This window comes from Labrus mixtus, chromosome 7 (assembly GCF_963584025.1).
Source record: "Labrus mixtus chromosome 7, fLabMix1.1, whole genome shotgun sequence".
Taxonomy (NCBI): domain Eukaryota; kingdom Metazoa; phylum Chordata; class Actinopteri; order Labriformes; family Labridae; genus Labrus; species Labrus mixtus.
In genome coordinates, this window is record NC_083618.1 from 26,246,610 (window position 1) to 26,267,196 (window position 20,587).

The 20,587-nt window shown below is 40.7% G+C and overlaps 2 protein-coding genes and 1 non-coding gene across 3 annotated transcripts in view; 2 read left to right on the forward strand and 1 right to left on the reverse strand.

The window, feature by feature from the left end:
* Positions 1-16,372, forward strand: mfsd4aa (major facilitator superfamily domain containing 4Aa). Its single transcript, XM_061041413.1, has 10 exons — positions 1-358; positions 4,271-4,469; positions 4,889-5,149; positions 5,448-5,577; positions 5,660-5,775; positions 6,913-7,086; positions 12,284-12,431; positions 13,274-13,344; positions 13,752-13,872; positions 14,984-16,372. The coding sequence occupies exons 1-10, from the start codon at positions 57-59 to the stop codon at positions 15,034-15,036; spliced, it is 1,575 nt and encodes a 524-aa protein (XP_060897396.1). The 5' UTR covers positions 1-56; the 3' UTR covers positions 15,037-16,372.
* Positions 9,874-9,946, forward strand: trnaf-gaa (transfer RNA phenylalanine (anticodon GAA)). The gene has a single exon. It is a non-coding gene; the product is annotated as a tRNA-Phe (tRNA).
* elk4 (ETS transcription factor ELK4) overlaps positions 15,480-20,587 on the reverse strand; it is a 14,930-nt gene continuing 9,822 nt past the window's right edge. Inside the window, exons 5-6 of the mRNA XM_061041414.1 lie at positions 20,104-20,223; positions 15,480-18,974 (exon numbers count right to left, since the gene is read on the reverse strand). Coding sequence (XP_060897397.1) covers positions 18,876-18,974; positions 20,104-20,223 — 219 coding nt within the window. The 3' untranslated portion in view covers positions 15,480-18,875. The remainder of the gene's footprint in view (positions 18,975-20,103; positions 20,224-20,587) is intronic.

A 20,587-nucleotide genomic window follows, 5' to 3' on the forward strand; every position in this document is an offset into this window, starting at 1 on the left:
AGTCTGAGTGACTCGTACAGTTGTGTTGACTTTCTCCGTTGGCAGTGTGTGTATTTATGAAGACGGAGCTCAATGAACAGCTTCCAGTCTCTCGGTATCTGTGGGTTTCAGGAGATCAGAGCGACATGAAGCTCCTGGACGAGCGGATCTGGTCGCTCTTTAAGCGCCACTGGCAGCACACTCTTACCTACTGGAGTGTGTTTTTCAGTTTCGGCATGTGCATCGCCTTCCTTGGTCCCACCATCCTGGACCTGAGGTGTCAGACTCAGTCCACGCTGCAGCAGATCACCTGGGTCTTCTTTTCTCAGCAGCTCTTCCTGCTGGTGGGCAGCAGCGTGGGAGGACTTTTCAAGAAGACGTGAGTGAGCTTGTTTGAGTTGGATGCTTTTAGACTATGACACAAGATCGTATCCAAAGGTAATCAAGTTAAGACTAAATATGCCTGTGGTAAATGGGACGCTAGACTCCTACTTAATGTAGGCTATTAACATTTTTTTCCTAAATATTATTTAATCCAACACATTTCTCCATGATTGACTTTAATGCATACAAACTCAAGTTCATTTACAAGTATTACAGTTGTTTTAGTTTTCTTTTTTTTTTTAGAAAACATCAATTAGGACCCCATTCATTGTAATAATAACAACAACAACAACAACAACAGTAATATTTATTTTTGTTTACTACTAGTCAAGCCTAGTTTGTGGCCAAATTGTTTCAGCACTAGAATTCTTCTCCACTCTTTGAGTTTTAATATCACACAAAGTTTTTAAATTAAAAGTATTTTTGGGAAAAATAAGTTAATTGTTTTGTTATTTGAATGAATTTGATACACAAAATGAAACAAACCATTGAGATAAAATAACCCTTTATTGATCACTGGATGGGAAATTCAGGTTAAAAAAAAAAAAAAAAGATAACCAGGAAGTAAAACTAAAGTGAACCAAACACAGATATGATTGCCTTTTTTTTTTTTAAGTCATGGAAATACACTTGTTAAATTTAGCAATGTGTATCAGCAAGTGGTGCCCGCTTCATTTAACCTCTAGACTTAAGACCTGAGTATTTCAGGCATTAACAAAATCAAATAACGTTAGTACTTACCAGGTAGAAATGTCAACGTAACATCATTAATAAAGCACACATTGAGATTAAAAAAAAATAAAGACCATAACAGAGATAAATAAGGAGTACAAACAATTCATCATCCCTACACAGTTTGGTTTGTGGAGGATCAATGTTCTTTGTGTGGGTGGAGTTCTGCTTGACAATTTGGACACGCAACTCCAACATTTCTCAAACCTGGCTCCAGCTCAGCCCTTGATGTAAAAGAAATAATGTGAATGGAGAGACAGTGTCAATGTGAAGTATTTCATTGTCCATATTGAGATGTTTACCTACAGCTGCTTTATTCTTAATTTGACTGTCAAATCTGGGATATTCAAATAGCAGATGGTTGTTTCAGGTCGTCCTTCACACATTGTGCAGCCTGTAGGCCTGGCGTGCATGTGTGTGTTGTAAGACTCTGAGGTGAAAAGAAACAGGTGTTTTCCATGCATGCGACACAATGCAAAATAACTAGTATCGTTCCTTTATCACAGAGAAGTTTGTTTGATAAATGGATGGTTTCACAGACCATTTGTATCTGCTACCTGTAAGCTATGTCAGTTAAATCATGATTGGACAGCTACTGTAACACACCTTTCTCAGAGTGTTATACAGTGTTTCACCCTACTGCTACTTTCCATTATACAAATGCATTTATACACTAATGGCGCAGGCAATCACAAGGTGAAAACCTGCCCATCAGGAACTAATATATTTCAGTCACACACACACACCTGTGCCTTCAGAAGCAGTTTGGGGTTCAGTGTCTTGCCATAGGCCACTTCTACTTTAAGACTACAGGAGCAGGTGATTCAACCAATGATCTTTCAAAAAGAATCAAAAGAAAATTCCCAATAAAAATGAATTATCTTGATCATAAATATTAACAAACCTATAAGCTAGGTGAACTGTGAGATGCTGGTTTGAGCTAAATGGTAAAATGATCATGCTAACATAAACATAAAAAACAATGATAACATGACAATGAGCTCAATGTCAATAATCACAAAGTTCAGCCGAGGTTGTAGAGAATGTCATTACTTTAAAAGTAGTTTTCATAAATAGATAGAAATGTAAGCTGGCCTTCGGTGCAGCGTTGGGGAATGCCGATTCAATTTATAAAAACTAAGGTGGGTTTGAATGTATGTAGGAAATGTCATGCTTAATGAAAAGTTGAGTTGATCCAGTCTAGATTTGAGACATTTCAGTGGATAAGTGAAAGTGTATTGACCTCATGATGGAACTAGAAGAAAGGTCAGGGGATTGCCAGAGTCTGTAGGATTCTTCTTCTTGGGATCGTCGATGTAAATTCATGGAAATCCATGCAACAGTTGCAAAGATCTGGATCAAAGTGGGGCAAAGTCAGAGTCACAGCCTTGTCAATCTATACTAGCCCTGTTCTCTCTCTGCACACCTGAGCGTAATCTGTTCTCAGGGAGGAGGAGGGGTATTTAGAGGAGCCAGGTAAAAGGGACTCGGGCACACACCCTCTGGACAGCGATGTGCTGAGGAGATTTTGTTCCCCATTTTTACTTTTCTCTATCTACTGTAGCTGTGTGTGTTTTTCACCTGGCATGTTGAGATTGCTTGGTTTTGTTGTGTTAGTTTGGGCTGGAGATCAATGTTCGTCCTAATCTTTTCTTCTCAGGCAGTTTCAGTGCCGGGAGCGCGACCCATTACATGGTTGGCTTGGCAACTTCCCACCTTTCGTTCAAAACTGATTCAAAAGTGAAAGTTATCCTGAACTATTTGACAATGTTGATATACGTCTATCTTTCGAAAATATTTTAACAGGAAATGTGTCAAAAGATTTGTCTCACGATCACTCTTGTAGATTTTCAATAGCTGTAGCGGCTAAAATAATTCTACAAGTGAGCAGTGCATTACAGTCACCAATGAGATGAAAATGCAAACACAAATAAACTGGATTTCAAACTCATATAAGTCCGTCACTCTCCATCATTAGACACCAACATCTCTGCTGGTTCGGGCTCCCATCAGCTATCAATCAACTACATCAGCACCCAGAGGTCTTTCTACTTTAGTAGTCAAAGCCTTAATACCTGCACATGCACAGTCTTATTTGTCTTCTGGGAGGACTTCTCCCCTTTATGATGTCTCTGAACTCTCCTGTTAACATTACCATAAAGTACCATATTTACAATTTCTGCATGGAAAATAAAAACATGTGTTGAATGATATCTTTGCACAGATGGGATTTGACGCGACCCCTGCAAAATGATTTTGAGAAATGCTGCTACAATCATCATTTCAATCAACCTTTCAACACTTAAATGAACACATTTTCAAAATCATAAAACCCAAATTATGTTTCTGACACGGTGACACTGTAACCATATATGAGCCTGTGGAAAAACAGTGAAAAGAGTTGATGGGGGCACTGACCCAGCATCACCCGCTTTTAAACCAGATATCTGTGTTGAAACCAATTGGATATTTGAGACCAACACAGTTTGAGAGGAAGAAACCACAGATGAGAGGTGGATAAAATGCAGCTTGGGGGCAGAAAGGGTGGAGGTCCAGACCACCATGCTCATTTTGATGCTACATGTGCTGCAGACGGTGCTGAGAGTATTGGCAACTGTGACTCAGAGTGTCCTCTGGATAAGCACTACAGTAATGTATTCTAATAAACTGGTTCGAATGATAGTATAAATGTTTATTAGGAAAGTTTAAGTTCAGTGTGGTTCATTTATTCATGTTTAGCAACTTGTGATTACTGCCAGAACTGATTTGGGCCGCTCTACATGTTTTTCTTTTTGCCTCTCAATGACGAGCCCTTTAAGAAATTTCTCCTGAACAAAATAAAAGTATTCTAGGAAAAGGTTAAACATATATTGTGGAAAGTTGGCAGGAAAGAACGAGAGTACCAGGTGAAGATAATTTGTGCAGCTGCTGGAGGGCTGTGATAAAGCCACTGGGTAAATAAAAGCCAGTGGAGCAGCAAACCATCAAGGTGACTTTACTCAAACAACAAAACACTGTGGCAAGGTCTGAGTAATGGTACGAGGAATATGTCTGAGTCTTTCAAACTAAAACTCTGCCTTTAATTCACAATATTGAATGAGTCACTGTATTATATCTTTAAATCATTGTCTGTCCTTAATCATGTGGGTGTCGTCTTTTTCTTTGTCTTCTGCAGACTCATGTCCTCCCTGTCAGCACTCCTCTGCTGCACTTTCGTCATCTCTCTGGTGTTTGCCGTCATACCACTATGTAACCACGTAGTGCTGTTATCCGTCGCCATGGCAATTGCTGGTCAATCAATGGGAGTGATTGACAACATCGCCAACAGGCAGCTGGTGAAGCTGTACCAGAAAGACTCTGCCACCTTCCTGCAGGTCAGAGGGTGTGTATGTGCTTGAGTGTGTGTGTGTGTGTGTGTGTGTGTGTGTGTGTGTGTGTGTGTGTATTCATAAATGAGTGTGTGCTTTAGAGCAGTGGTTTAACTCCTTTAGGAGAAATCGTGACTAAAATTCCTGATGCATTTCAACCAATCACATTTATTTAATGAACAATAATGCAGTTTGGATCTCAAGTGGTTCAAAACATTGACAGACAGAAGAGACCGATCAAAACTAACATTAAAATGTGCCTCATACCTAAAAGAGTATTGAGCGTTTGTGTGCACATTACACGAGGACTTTTCTCAAACTTGGAGAGAAAATTAATAATCAAGCCAACATAGACAAAAGTAATTAAGCAGTTATTCCCTTTACGGTCGTATGTTCAGGATTTGAATGTTTATGTCTCCTCCCAGGCTCTGCATTTCTTCATAGGCCTGGGAGCTCTGGTTACGCCCCTTGTCGCTGATCCTTTCCTAGCGGAGGACTCCTGTGTTCTTGGTGTTAACTCGACCGCCAACTCTTCGTCCTCTTCTACCTCTGACCTTGAGCACCTCCGGAGCAGAATGGCCGGGCAGGTCGCAGCGCTTCCAAATATCTCCCAGTATCCTCTGCACACAGAGGGCCTAGTCATCACCAGGGTCGCGTACGCCTTCTGGATCATGGCCCTCATCAATGTGAGTTCATGTCATTATTAATGTTTTTTTATTTATAGTGTTAAAATAAGATTTAGAAACAAGGGGCACTGTTTTGATGGTGTGCAGCGTGCCTTGATTTGGGGTGTTTCCAACTACATTTTGTTATAGTAGCGGCACACAATTTAGACGCTAAGCGAGGTGCAGGACGCAAAGAGGCCGTATAAGTCTTTGTTTTGGAGTAACATGAATCAGTGCCAGCTCTCATTCCCTTTAAGAGCCAGCTCCAAAAAAGCCTCTTTATGACCGTGTGTGTCTGTGTGTGTCTGTGTCCCTACAGCTCCCTGTGCCTGCAGCAGTGCTCACACTGATGTACCACGAAAGACTGCTGCCTTGCTCTAGCAAGAGTCAACATCTGCTGGACAAAGACTCTCAGACCAGCAAAAGTCACAATGTGGACAGTGAGGAAGGTAAAGCCGGAACTGAAAGCGTGTGTTATGAACTCTCGACACCTGTAAAATGTTACACCTCTCAGTGTCCTTGTCTCTTCAGGCCATGGGAGTTTGTTTTGCTGTTGTGACGCTGCCAAAGTCAGAGGTCATCCAGCTACTTTCTTCATCATCCACGCTCTGGGTGGGGCCATCCTCTTCATCACTGACGGGATTATAGTGAGAATTTGTAGACACACTACAAATATACACACAAACATGGAACACTTGACTCTCTGCAAGAGGAGTGGGTGAAGGTTATGATGGTAGAAGGGCTTCAAGGGGGAGCTGAGGTGATGATGAGGAGGTCAACTAGACAGATGGATGCCAGTGTGTTAAAAAAACAAAACAAGGTTTTCCTAGCAATTCATTTCCCTGTGAGTTAAATGCACATTTTAATTCAGAGTAGTCGATTAGTCTAAAGTGAAGAAAAACACTCAGTAAACAGTCTAAACTGAGCACAATTTACTTGACACAGATTAACACGGGATTGTGGGTAAATGATGGAAGATTGGTTTGCAGACTGTGGCTAACATTAGCAGTGCTAGTGCTACCTGCTGAATATGAACAGTTTAACCTGACACAGCATAAACACAACATCATCTCCATTATAAAGATCGAAAGGGATGCTACAAGAGGATACAAGATGCCATCTGTCCACTGTGCGGTTTTACATCCAGATAGTAAAGCATTATGACTGTAGCAATTAACCGGAGCTACAGGCGCGGCTAGCGGGCGCCTGCCTTACAGCTCACATGCAACATTTCACACATTTAGGGTCTGAATTCATAAAATTAATAATTAATCATTTGATTCACCGGCTAGTCATTTTGGTGCAGACTAGCGTGTGTGAAGACTTAAATAATTTAGTTGGCAATCTGTGCTCATCCCTGATTTTTACCATCTGAATTGGCATGTTAACTCTAATGTAAGTAGGTGAGGTTACAGGAGTGGCTGTGACACACAGCTTATGGAGGCAACTGGATGGCTTAAACATGGCTTGATAACTGCAATTAGCATCAATTGTTGGTCAAATCTGAGCAAACAGACATGCTACTTCCCTAAATTTAGTTTTGAAAGCTTAGAAAAGAGGCACTCTTTATAACTTCAGATATTACCTTTGAGTTCTCACTTTTTTACTTTTACTTCAGTATCTCAGTAATTACGAGATTGCTCTCTGTGACTCTATGGATACACTGCAAACAGGAACTGATAATAGTTGATAAGGCAAAGTTTTTATGGTGCCAATTGCAGAGGGATCCAAATGTCATATTCTCGGCTGTGTGATAATCTCCTTTTGTGTTTGTTGTCGTGCAGGGCTCCTACTCTGGCTTCGTCTACACCTACGCGGTGTCCCCTCCTCTGCTGATGGGTCACAAGACTGCAGGATGTCTGGACAGTGTATTTTGGGCAGCCATCACTTTGGGAAGACTGGCTTTCATTTACCTGTCCTGCAAATTCACAGCACCCACTCTGCTCACTGTTAGTCTGGTAAGAACACACACATTAAAGAAGAAGGAACAAACCACCCTAACCATACAGTAAATCCTTTTTGACATCTCAATATATTTAAATAGATACTTGTGGGTAACACAAGGCTATAATTTCATATAACAGATAATAGAGCAGATGTCATATGAGTTACAATCAAATATTTGACCAGGGAACACATATGACTTCATCTGGTGGTGTCATTCAGAGGAGGATTAAATATGCACAGACAACAGGATCTTAAAGTCAGCTGCTTTGTCATGCTCAACCGTTTATTTCTGCACGTACAAACAAAAGAAAATCTTACTGTGTTGAAATATCACTACGCTGAAAATGTTTATGTCAAACCAAAAACATGTATATTTTTTTGTGTGTGCCTTTAATGGAGAGATAGGACAGTGGCTAGAGTCAGAAATCAGGGAGAGAGAGAGAGTGGGGGAATGACATGCGGGAAAGGAGACACAGGCTGGATTTGAACCTGGGCCACCCGCTTGGCAGACTCCAGCCTCCATACATGGGGCGGGCGCTCTAACCACTGCTCCGCCAGCGACCCCCAAAAACATATTTATAGGAAAAAAACAGGATAAGATATTTAATAACTTCTTGTGTCTTTTTACAAAGAGATGACGCTTTAACGTGTTCTTAAAGCTTTATATGTACTTTTTTCCCCATATGTGGGCATCGAAAACAAACTGGAAATACAACATCTAAATGTGTTTCACCTCTGGAAGTTAGTATAATTATCCTTGAGCAAATAGTTGACCTGTTCTGTTTCGTGCTGGAATTACCTGACCTCTCAGCTTCTTGATCCTTCAGTAAGCTCATCATGTAAACACTAACTTTGTATGTCTGCAGCTTAATGCTGGATACAAAACTTCAAATAGGTTTGTTTGTGTTTATTTGCTCAAACAAAAACAGCTGCTTGCTGCTGCCAGAAACATGCCTGATGAGAGTGGAGGTTGTAGGTTACCTGAAAAACCTGTTTATTATTTAAGACACATTATCAATTATAATAAAATAACACATATTTATAGAAAATGTTGAGAAGAAATCAAGGACCCATCATGTCGGTGAATATCAGCACCAACTTTTGCACAGATCTGCCCTCTAGTGGAATATAAGGTGAACAGCCCGAAGCAACAGATGTGCCTAGAATCATAAGAGATGGTTTATTTTAAGGTTTTGACTCGGGGTCTACTGTAAATTCAGACATAAATTAATAACTGCATTTGTTTGTCTGATATGTTCAATGGCAGGGCTTCATTTGTCTCCAAAATGTATTACACAAAATGTGTGATTAGAGAACAAAAATGATTTATTTGCAGAACAAGCCATGGTCATTTTGTACTTGAACCACAAATAACCTCTAGTTCATTTTGTATCGAAAAAAAAAAATGAAATAATTTTTGCCCCAACTCCTCATAGTGTGTAATACAACAGATAGCCAGGCTTAATCTTAACAAACCTGAATGAAAGACACTCCACCAATATATAACTTCCTCACTTGTATAAATAAATCTTCTCGATGAAGGTGTAGCTTAAAACTACCTGAACTTTTTAGCGCTTTGCTTCTGAGGAATCGAAGTCCTTTACAGTACACGTGTCATTCATCACACACATTCAAACACTGCTGCAGAGGCTGCTTTGCATATAGCAGTACTAATCTAAGCACATTCACACACATTCATGTCCATTGCTTTATTAAAAAAAAATATATATTGTCAGTGCTGTTTATGAGTAGGGTTGTAAGTATCAAATGGTTTGCCGTGTTTAGACCTCGTCCTGACCGCTCAGGTTTCTGGTTCTGCTCTCAGGTTTTAACTCCCTGTTGTCTGCATTTTGAGGAAGTAGTTCTTTGTGGTTGCAGCTCAGACTGAAGATAACTGGCACCTTTCTGTGCGGAGGTTTGCATCAACGGTTTTCCTCCTGCGTTATGCAAGTTCAATGCATGCTCTTGCTACAGCCATTTTTTTCCCCGATATAATAGAATGAATGTGCAGAAGGTTGCTGGGGTTGTTCTTTGAAATCAGATGATGTGCTTTTATATTGTGTGTGCTTTGCAACTATACAGAGGTCTTTTCATGTTGTCCTAATTGCATTCAATAACACAAAGAAACACTGTGCATGTTGAGGAAAAACGTGGATAATAAACAACAAACAGCTGGTGAGCTAGTTCTCCACTGCTTTCTGACTGTGTTCACACAGGCGTCCTTCAACACAGCACCACATCTGTGAGTGTAAGTGAAACTTTGTAGGGAGTCATTGCTTTAAGATGACTTATGTCTATATATACTTTCATCACTGACATTTAGGATAAGGAAGAAGAGCCTTGAAGACAGGTCGAAAGCTGTAGCGAAGGTCGAATGCAGTTTACAGCAGCCTTGACGCCATTTAGGGTAAAAAAATTAAATACAAAATCTCAATATTTTAGAAAGTGTAACTTTATAGTAAACATGTTCATTCAGAGGTCATATCTTAGAGGCCAAACATGCTCTCTATGTTGTGTTCATGGCATGAGGCACGTGTCACACACACAGAGAAGGTCAGAGTGCACAGTGATTGTTCGTGCTGCTCAGCTGCAGTGTAGCTGAGCTTTAGCTGACCCTATCCTTGTTGTGACTCAGCAAACAGGACCTGTGTCACATGGAGCTCTTTTTTAAATCTACATTCCAGACTGCAAATAAGCCAATCCCGTTCTCCACGACAGAGGAACTGCTCTGTGGGGGTTTTCTCTGGATTAAGTTTGTTTACCCTTCCATTCAGGGCCTCTGTTCCCAGTGTCTCAGAGCCGAAATAGCTCAGTTGGGAGAGCGTTAGACTGAAGATCTAAAGGTCCCTGGTTCGATCCCGGGTTTCGGCAGGGCTGGTGTTTTGGAAATACACCTTCCCTTCTCGGGTTAAGCTGCTGACCTACAGCTTTGTCCTGTCTAAGCTTCTCCATGAATCAGATATTCACTTGTGAAGTCTGGGTGTTCAATGTCTGTTTTCCAACACTGGTCCTCCGTGTTACCATGCTGTGTCTTTGTGTTGTTCCTTTAATATCTTGGATGATGAAACATTCCCTTTGCCTCCAGAACTGCCGACTCATAGCAGCCTTTTTAAGGGTCTCCCTGTACAGATTTTGTCGTACATAAAATAACAGATTCAGTAATGTCTTCATCATGTTCTCCTGTGTTGATTCACTACGAGCTAAATACTGAAGAAAATAATACCTCATGGAGAGCACACTATTTACCTGCATGGGCAAAATGCATATCCCACCCAGACATGCTAATGTTGTCGTCTACAGTCAGTTATAGTTGAGAGGAGGTAGTTTGAAAAGCAGAAAGGATTTCAAGGTCTGTCAGTTGATCATTACGCTTGTAGTTTTTAAAAGGTAGAGTCAGATACGAAGCTACATACTAACAGGTCACGTGCATGTCCTCATTTGATCATGAGCTCTGTCCAGTGTCGTCCGTAGTCTGAGCTGGAAACTCATAGCGCTGTGATTGGGGATTTATATATATATTTTTGTTTTTACATGTAGGATTTATGTACTATTTGCGACATACCAGTACATCCTTCAAATACATCTCTATATTCTGGGTGATAATATTTGGGTGATGTAAATGTTAGATTGAGAAAGAATAAATTAAGCCACAGTGTGTTTCCTGTGTGTTTGAAAGTCATCTTTTCTTGTTCCAAATCACAGATAAAGAATGCACGCTGAAGTATTAACAGTGGGGAGCATAGTGCTTGACGAGATCAAAAGGACCCAGGTTTGGGAGCACAGGCAGCCCGTGCTCAAATCCAACCTGTGGCTCCTCTCCAGCATGTCATCTCTCTTCCTGATTCCTTTTTTTTTTTTTTGTTTGCCTCTATTGACAGGACAGCTGGAGAGAGACATGAAATGTTGGAGGAGAGAGTGGGGGATGACATGCAGCAAAGGGCCAATGTCAGATTCCAACCCATGGCCTCTGCGATGAGGACTATAGCCTCTGTACATGGGGCGCCTGATATAACCGTTAGGCTACCCCACTCTCCCCGGTGTCTGACTCTATCCATTGCCCTGTCTCTAATTAAAGGCGTAAAGAGCCCAAAAAGAAACCTTTAAAAATACATAGGTCCCAGGTTTGATCAGTTCTGACCGTATAATAGCAAACATCAAAATAATAAAAACTCTATGAGGGAGTTCTAGCCAATAGAGGTTTCATATAAATATATATTAATATATGAATAATTTCAAACATCAAACTTACTCAGAAATTGATTTAACAATGAATCAGTATTTCTCAGTGAGTGTTCACAGGTCAAACACGCTTGAATCCTGTTTTGATAATCTTCTTTGCTTATCCTTCTTAACTAGTTTGAGGTGACTCTGCAGCTCATACCAAGAAGAATAAGCCAAATTCTATAAAGCACAAAAAACAGTTGTTTCAAGAAATGACTAAATATGCAGGTGAATTGTGATCTTAGAGAAGATTTGCATCGCGGGTCAGAACTTTTGTCTCGTCGTGCAGGGAGTGTTGTCTGTTATATGAAGCTTCATGTTTGTTCATGCAGGACAAGTCACACACCGCAGCTGAGGTCAGCTGACAGCCTGCTGATTGAATCATTGTTTTTAATGATGCACAAACCAATTCCAGCCCGTAACCAGGCGGTCCATTGAAATACGACTTCCTTCTCACTGATTCCTGCAACACTAATGCCGCTCACACTGCGCTGCTGCAGGCCAAGCTTTGCCTCCACCACCACCGCCACCACCACCGCCCCCTCCTCCTTTCTAGCCTAAACCTTTTGGTGCACCCTCACACGGAGAGTTTAGCATTATGCTCTGTGGAAAGCTGTGGCATGCTGCTCAGATTAGCCATGGAGCATCTTCATAGCAGAGCCGTCAGTGCCAAGTGTAACCGTATTTCCATTTTGAAATAAATGATTAACTCTATGACGAGAGGGATCCTGACCGAACTAAAAGATTTTTCATGTGTTTGTTTTTGTTTGGGCAGAGAGTTTTGCACTGTGACTCTTCAGATGCTGAAATCAAAAGTGTCAAAAATTATGTTTGTCTCATATTGTAGTTTGGTTAGTTATTCACCACATTTGTAATATTCTGCACAACATGGTTTGTTTGGTTTCTGAAGCAAAGACTACTGTTAAGCCCTGGTCCTCCTAACGCTGTGTGCCTGTGTCTGTGTGTGTCTGTGTGTGTGTGTGTTAGGTGGGGGTCATACTGGTGCAGTGTCTGTTGTTGATCTTCTACACCAGCTCTGTGTTCCTCTTCTTTGGTACCTGTGTGTTGGGGCTGTGCATCAGCAGTGTGTTTCCCTCCATGCTGGCCTTTACAGAGGACATACTGGACTACAAAGGTAATCTAGCACACACACTGAGTCATACACAGACACAAACGCTCAGCATCAACGAATCCTAGAAGTCCCATACTGTGTGTGAAAGACCAAAAATGACATATTTTCGTCATCTTAAATCACATTAATGAATAGAAACAGAGTACACACAGACATTAAACCAAATACTCAAATACTAAAAAAGTGTAGGCATATTGTTTATTGTAAAAATACCTGAAAAACACACAGTCAGAGGAAAGGAAGGAAATTATAATAATAATAATTATTATTATTTTTATAGAGGACTTTTTCTAAATTCAGTTTAAAAAGTGCTTTACCAGAAAAAAACAGCAAAAAAGTCAAGGCAAGCCAACAAAGGCAAAAAAAATAGTTAAATTAGTAGAGCCTGTAAAATGATGAGGTCAAGTGAAATGACGAAAAAGCTAACATAAAACATAAAAAGTTTGTTTTAAGAAAAGATTTAAAAGTGGTCCCTGAGTCTGCTGACTTGATCTCCTTGGGCAGCTTGTTCCAGAGCTCAGGCGTTTGAACTGTGAATGCTCTGTTACCCGAATTTTCAGACCGAATAAAAGACCTCCGCCTGAGGATGTCAGGCTGCGTACCGGCTCATGTGGGACCAAAAGGTCAGATTGGTAGCAAGGGGAGAGGTCAGCAGTAAGGTCTTACAATGGGTAGGGTAAAATAGATCATATTTGGCAAAGATGGTAAAAACAAAAGAAATGAGAAAACGTTCGTCCTGGATGTAGTAACAATCCTTGCCTAAGTATTAACTTGTTTATTAATTAATTAAACATTTTTTAATCTTCAGTGTATATGGATTTTCCTTTTTATCCCCTGTGCTAAAGGTTGTGCCACAACTGTCCTGGTGACGTGTGCTAGCACAGGAGAGATGGCGATGCAGCTGCTCGTTGGATCTGTAAGAAATATTTTTATAACTGTCTTTAAAATTAATGTTCGTCACTATAATGATTTAATTTACACCAGCTTCTATATTCAGTGTTTATTCAGGATGTTTTTTTAAATTTCTTTTTACATGCTAATGTTTGCTGCTCCATTCTTTTTGTAACTAACTGCCCCCTTTATTGACAGATCTGAAGTAATTATAATAAGAAAAGACTTCACTGATTCATTGTAATTGCTTCCCTGCAGCAGCACATTAGTGTTAGGAAGGATAGCTGTGGCTGCTCACTGTGTCTGAAGGAATAAAGCGTAAAGTAAACACTGTCTTAATAAACCTGTTCTGATGCTGCGGTGCTTTCCAGGGTCAGCTGCAGAGTTGTATAAGATTATTAACCCAGTTTGTGAATGTTTCTCCTCCCACAGGTGATCAACAGTCAGGGCAGTTACTCTTTCCTGGTGTGTTGTACGGTAGCGTCCTTTATCGCCTTCTGCCTGTTCCTGCTGTTCCTCTACACGCATCACCGCCACAGAAACTTTCACAAAGGTAAGCACCTATCAGGTCGACTCATGGAGAGAGAGAATGGAATTTTAATAACATGGACTTTGGAAATGACTGTGTATTACAACTTTAAGAAAGAGACCGTATGAGAAAGAAAAAACAGGAAACGGAAATCCATGTAATGTCACTTAATTTGAATAGAAAATAAGGCGGTGGTGGACACAAAAGTAGCAGAAAGCAAAGCAGGTGGAGGAGCAGTTGATGGCTAAGCAGTAACACAACCAAAAACCTGTCAGTGGAAACAAAACATAGACTGCACAGAAAACCAGAACTTGGCATCGGTTTATGATGCAAGCATGCATTCTTTATAATGACCAGCAGAGGGCACCTTCAGTGGTGAAAAAAAGTTAACATTTTCCTGATATGTTTTTAGTCTCTAGTATATACTGCATGATGTTAATATTTTTCAATTCTGGTACCAAGGCCGTGCTTTAGGGAAGTGGTTCTCAATTGGTCCAGCCTCAGGACACACCAACAACTCCTCTATGAATAATCCGATTTGTTGAATGAAAAATAATGCCATTTGGATCCCACACATTACAAACCATGGGACAGAACAAAGACGTGGAACAAAACAAACTTTTGTTTTTCAGGCACATATTCGCGACACAATGAAAACAGCTCTGAGACCCACTTTTGGGTCCCAACCCACCAGTTGAGAAGCACTGCTTTAGGGCATATCATCCTGTGGCTAAGTGGCTACCAGGGTCAATGTGTTGAGAGGCAAAAAGATGTATCCAACTTGTTTTTTTAAATATGGACCTGCTTAAGTCCTGCTTGAAAAACAAAGATGTTGAAGGGAGGAATACAGTATCTAAGTCTTTATAATGGTGATGCATGAGGCGATAGGTTACATCACTATGGTTATACCCACTTCTTATAAAACACAAGAGACCACTGCCAAAATACGTTTTTCTCTGGTTCTACTTTTTTTGATCATAAAAACACCTTCTCCCATCTTCTACATAAAATATCCTTATTTAGGGCAGAGGTGTGAATGGTAAATGGACTTGAGCTTGTATAGCACTTTTCTAGTCTAGTGGGGCCTAGTGGATCACGCTTGTATTTTAAATGGTCAACACTTTTTACCTTTCAGATTGGTCTAAATACACAGAAATGGAAGAGAAGCCAAAGACTGGAGGCTCCTGATCTGAGGATCCATAAGAGACTGGGGGAAAGATCATAAGTGACCTCAGGCTCCAGCCGAAGACGGGGAAAAGGGAGCATGGGAACAATAACCGTGACACACGCACTTCCTCCTAGTGTCCGAACTGAACAGGAACTCCCTCCTGGTGTCCTCCAACTATTTTCTGAACATTCAGAAGCCTTCTGATCAAGCAGGTCACTGGATGACCATTACTTGAATTGATGTAATTTTTGCACATTTTGCAGCACATTGTACCTCTGCTGCAGCTTGATTTCAAAGACACTTTAATGATTACCTATTAGCTTTAAGTGGGACTGTAAATGAAGTGTTTTAATATGACTCTTCGCAGCCTATGAAAGTGCTACTTTTGTGATTTTCTGACGGTAGAATGAAGCTGTTGGACATACTGTAAATAACAAATGATGTACTGGCAGAACACAAACACTGATGTTAGAGGTCTTTTATTATTGGTCTCACCTATCTCATTCATGATAAACATTTCCTCGACACCTCTCATACATCGATACGCCACTTAAGACAAGTAGCTTGTAAACAATTTTGAAAAAGCATGAAACGAACAGAAAACGGGACCAAACCAAGCAGGAACTTTCTACAAGATCTTACATGTTTAAAGGTAGGTTGAAGGACAAACATCAAATGATACAAATCATAAACACAACCAGTCCAAAGACTTGACAGAGACAGGTTCGAATGGGCTTGAGGGTTAATATCCAGCTATTTTATAGTTCTCAAAGTTAATGCGAAAATGCAAGATGAGCAGCCAATTCTCTCTGGCTCTGCTAGGAATTCAAATAAATAAATAGTGTGTGGTAGTGCCTGATCACAAACGATTTTAAATCTTTAGATATATATCGAAAAAGATAAGATTTACTGTATAAAATGCCAAGTGCATAATTTGTCCTCCCTTTTGGGTGAATAAACATTTTTCTCAGTGAGCAAACATCGACAACATTTCATCATCAAAGAGGAAAATCAGCGTCTTAGAAAAGCCACACAATCCAATACTACAGGAACCCCGAAAAAGTTTTAAGTGCAAACGTCCCATCACAAAGTCTGCATGTACAATGTCAACACCATATCAAAACACTTCACATACAAAACATAGATTCAAATCTCTCCCCCATAAGGCTTTGATTCCTAAAAACAGCCAATGCCACGGTGGGGCAGCCGCCTCCCAAATACACGAGAAGGAAAAGCAACAGAAAGAAACACACATGCACATTAAAACAGAGAAACCCAAACATAGGAGACATCGAAACATCTGGCCGTTACAAAAATAGAGAAATTATTCTTAAAAGTTCTATTGGTATTACAGGGGGGAAAAAAGAGAGAGGTTACACAAAAATAATAAGACAGGTTTCATAGATATATGTATATACTTTATGCAAGATTTGCTTCACAAACATTAATAAGCAGGTTAGAAAGAGACACGGCCAGCTGAACTCCCTCCTGTTAATGTCTGTATGTACAGTTGTGCATCCTGAAGAACAGCGCAGCACGTTTAAGATCCCCGTTAAGGTTCAACTCAAACCTCCTGGGCTGTGATTTGGTCTAAAAACTAATAAGCGCTGTCGTATATCTCTGTTCTAACTTTTGAATGATGAAACTGTGTCCATTTAAAACTTGGGCTTGGCTGTGGTAAGGCACCTTGTAGACTATTATGATTGGCTGCAGAGTGCCGGGGGGGGGCAGGTGTGTGTGTAAGTTGAGTAAAAACAAGTGTGCATTTCCCCCCTTTAAGATTCACTGGCCATCCCTCCCTGGGTTAGAAAAGGGACACTTGGGTTAAGAAAACACTTCAACGTGTTCAATCCAAGTGTCATGTAAACATGTGTGTTGCACGATTCCTACACGGAACAGCATAGAAATATGAATTTACCTCTTGAGTCTGTGTCTCAGACTTATGGCTTCAGAGTCGTTTACAAAACAGGTGTGAACGTCTAATGGCTGATAGTCTGGACAGGTTCGGGGCCTTTAAGTGCTTCAACACTCCCGACGGTTTCTACAGTCCTCGGGATCAACTGTGGATATAAATCGAAGGCGAGGAAAGGTTTGACGCTTACCCCTCACATTTGAAGGTTTAAAATAACTGCACTGATGCAGTAAAAATGTCAGAAATTCAGCTCATTCATTAGAAAAATAACATCATGGTTTCAGATTCTGTTTTATGAGGAACAATTTTGGCTTGATTTGGATTTGATTGGTCATAAATGAGCACTTCAGGATTCGGGGAAAAACTTCTAAATTGTCCTTACCCCAAAGTTAGATGAGAAGTTTGACACCTCTGAGTCTGAGTGGTAAACATGTGGCTTGAGCAAAGCTTCACCTTGGGAGGGGAAATGGGGTCGGGCACTTCAAGGGCATCAAAATCTATCCAAAAACTCGCCTTCCTCTATTTAATGAATAAACACTATCTTCTTTAGTGTAAAAAAAACCAACAATTTGATAGCATGGGCAATTTCCAGGTAACCAATAGAAACTGGCACATAACCTCCATACAAGGATAAAGATTGACACTTTGACACTTTCGTTTTGGAGGGATATGAGATGTAACATACTCATAATCAAACTTCAAAGATGGCAGATTTTGTGACACTTGGTAATAGCCAGGTAGTTTCAGTCTAAGCTGAGATAGATTACCCAGCTCCGGCGTTATATTTACAAGAAAACTTGTATAAATCTTGCTTAGCTTACAGCAAGAAAGCATTCAAGTGTCCAATGTTTCCAAAATGTCAAACTATTCCTTGAAAAATGACCACTACTCTAATCCTTAAAAAAAAACTTGAAATAAGTGCGTTTAACATGATTGCTGCCTAAAACTGTTCAGTTCATTTAGAAAGGCATTATGAGGGGAATTTAAAAACAAGATATTTGTGATGATGTTTGCTGAGTCGATGCAACAGAAAAGGTTATGGCTTCATTTTCTTTCATTCCCACATGAAAGCTTACTGGCTGTTGGTTGACCGGACCACACTGGCTTGCAGGGTTATTGTTGCATTAGAACATGCACAAAGTTTTTTATGCATGCTTTCTCTGATTGTGGCCAAGGTGAATGTCAGTTTACTGTCAAGGTAAAAGTCGTGCTGGATGTGGCTATACAGAGCCAACATTGCAGAGCAGCAAACTGTGCACACTGAGGCAGGCAAGATCTGGGCAAAAGATATAAGAGTCGCCGCACTGGGTTAAAGCACTACCCTTCAAGAAGAGTATTAGTTAAGGACAGAGCAGGAAAGATAACAGAATTATTGTCAGCAGAGGTTAGAAACTGATAACTAAATATGTCCTTTTTTTGGCAGTAACACTGGCGCACAAGACAAGAAGGACAGTCTATAAAAGGAGAGTCTGCTATATCACTGCTCAGTGTGTCCAAGTATGAAGCAGATTGTCGCTGCAGAGGGTCCAATTTACATGCAGCTACTGTTGCCATGGAAATTCCTCCCTCATTTGAATTGTTGACTGAGGATCCCAAAAAGCCAGACGGAATAAATCCATGAGTGCACAAGGAGAGATGGCACCAGTGTGTATGAGTGCAGGAAAGCATCTGTGGGGGTGTTAATGCTTTGAAACAAACTCAAATGTCCTCCTCATCCTTCAACCTGGTCTGCAGATTCTCTGCAGATCCTCCCTCCAATAATTCTAGTTGTAGTGCAAAGTCTGTGGCAGCACACTTTCAAGCACCGGAGTGATGAGGAATGGCAAAGATGGAGCTCCCACATGATTGTTCTGTTTGTGAGAGAGTGAGATGGAGTAAGACGGGGGGGAGGAGGGGTGGTGTCTGGCTGTCTGGGTCCAAATGCAGTGATGCTGGTGGGGATTAACCCTATGTCTTCTGAGGGTCTGGAGAAATGGGCCCTGGCGTGTTGGTCCCATCCATACTGTGTACAGGGATCTGGAACTGTGGGGTGAGGACTGATGGGAACTGAAACAGAGCAGGAATTAGTGTTAAGACGGTTGGGACAGATAAGAAAAAGATAGTTAACTTGTGTATTTTAAAGGATATCTATTGTTGTGATCCATATTTAAATACAAACATATAATGTTACAATGTTGGATGTCCCTACTAAACCACAGTGAAGTTTCCTGTGTCGGTTTCCTGCTGCCCTGAACTGTGGTTTGTTATGAGAACTTTGCAAGACTTGGCCAGAACCTGACGTCAGGTTCTGTCAATGTTTAAGAGCAAAGCATGGAGCAAAGTTGTAGGACATGCCCACCCTGTCAGCTCTTTCAAGGACAGCCCACTCTGAAGCTCAATTCTATTGTGAATGTTTCAATTCCCCTGCTGTAAGTGTACCTGCGCTGGTTTTACATGTGCATAGTCCCCCCCCCCCCCCACTTGTTGAGTCTAATCCATTTGATATGTAGCTTGTCAGTGCAGCTTTTGCCCTTTTTGAGACACTAAAAGAGCTGGTCAGTTGCAGTTGTTAATGCAACACAGTTGAAAAAAAAGGTTACAACAACCAGCTGGTCTGCAGTTTTTAGCTTTAGTTAATATACTGTACCTAACGGTGAGAACATGTTTGAGCTATTGGTTAAGGAAGTTAATGTCCCACTCTCATCACTTTCACTATCTCAGTGAAACCAAAGCGCAAGACAGCTACAATAAAAAGGGAATGTGTTCAAACTTCCATAACTCAGTAAACTGTTCACAAAAAGGTAAGTGATTTGGATATCTCAAAAGTACAGAAGCGTAGATTGATCGGGGTTTGCCTTGGGTTGGTGGCAATGGAAAACTTTAAACACTTGGAAAGATACTAGCCCAGTGATTCAATCAATTCTTTCAGTATTTTTCCCTTGAAAAAGAGGTTCTTAAACTCAATTGGATGGTTAAATGAATGAGTTTTCCATTAGCACTGGTCTTTAACAGTGCTCAGGCCCGGCTACTCCTGGAGCAGTGTGAGTGCAGGCCAGCGGGGGAATGGGGAGGCGGGACAATCGTGCTTAAGCACAGTACGGGACAACTTTGCCTAATGTGAGTACTCTCCTGGAGAGAAATGCAACGTTATAGATGAAAGAAAGCAGAAAAAAGGGATATGCTGTAATAAACTGACCTGGAACAGGTGAGCTCCTTGGCGTCGTGTGGCTGGGCTGAGGGGAGCCACAGGACTGAGTGTGCTCCAGAAGTGGATGTTTGACAGCAGCGGACTGGGAGTTAGCAACAGAGTGGGAGTCTGGGGAGGAAAAAAAAAAACAAGACAGTTTTTTTTTAGGACTAATTTAAAACAACAGCATGGCCCACAATGACCAAATGTAGATGTTTTTTATTTTAAGATGTAAGACAACAAAACCCATTTCACCCAAGGACTCCTGACTGATCTGATTCTAGTATTTCAGGACTTTTGGATCCTGACATTTTCCCCTTCTGACATAAAACTGCATCAACGAAGATCAAAAAATATGTTTGAGACCCTTTAGGAACATTTCTGGGTCTCCAAAATAAAAGTTGTTTGTCTGTTATTAGAGAGAAAGTTCATACTGCAACTGTAGAATATTAGTGACATGTCTTTTTTAACAAGTGTCAGGAATCATGCAAAT

Bases quoted from the DNA above. Each gene is read 5' to 3' on its own strand.
- mfsd4aa (XM_061041413.1), top strand. From the start codon at position 57: ATGAAGACGGAGCTCAATGAACAGCTTCCAGTCTCTCGGTATCTGTGG. The intron at 5,150-5,447 runs GTGAGTTCATGT...GTGTCCCTACAG, and splicing joins GGATCATGGCCCTCATCAAT to CTCCCTGTGCCTGCAGCAGT. The intron at 13,345-13,751 runs GTAAGAAATATT...CTCCTCCCACAG, and splicing joins TGCAGCTGCTCGTTGGATCT to GTGATCAACAGTCAGGGCAG.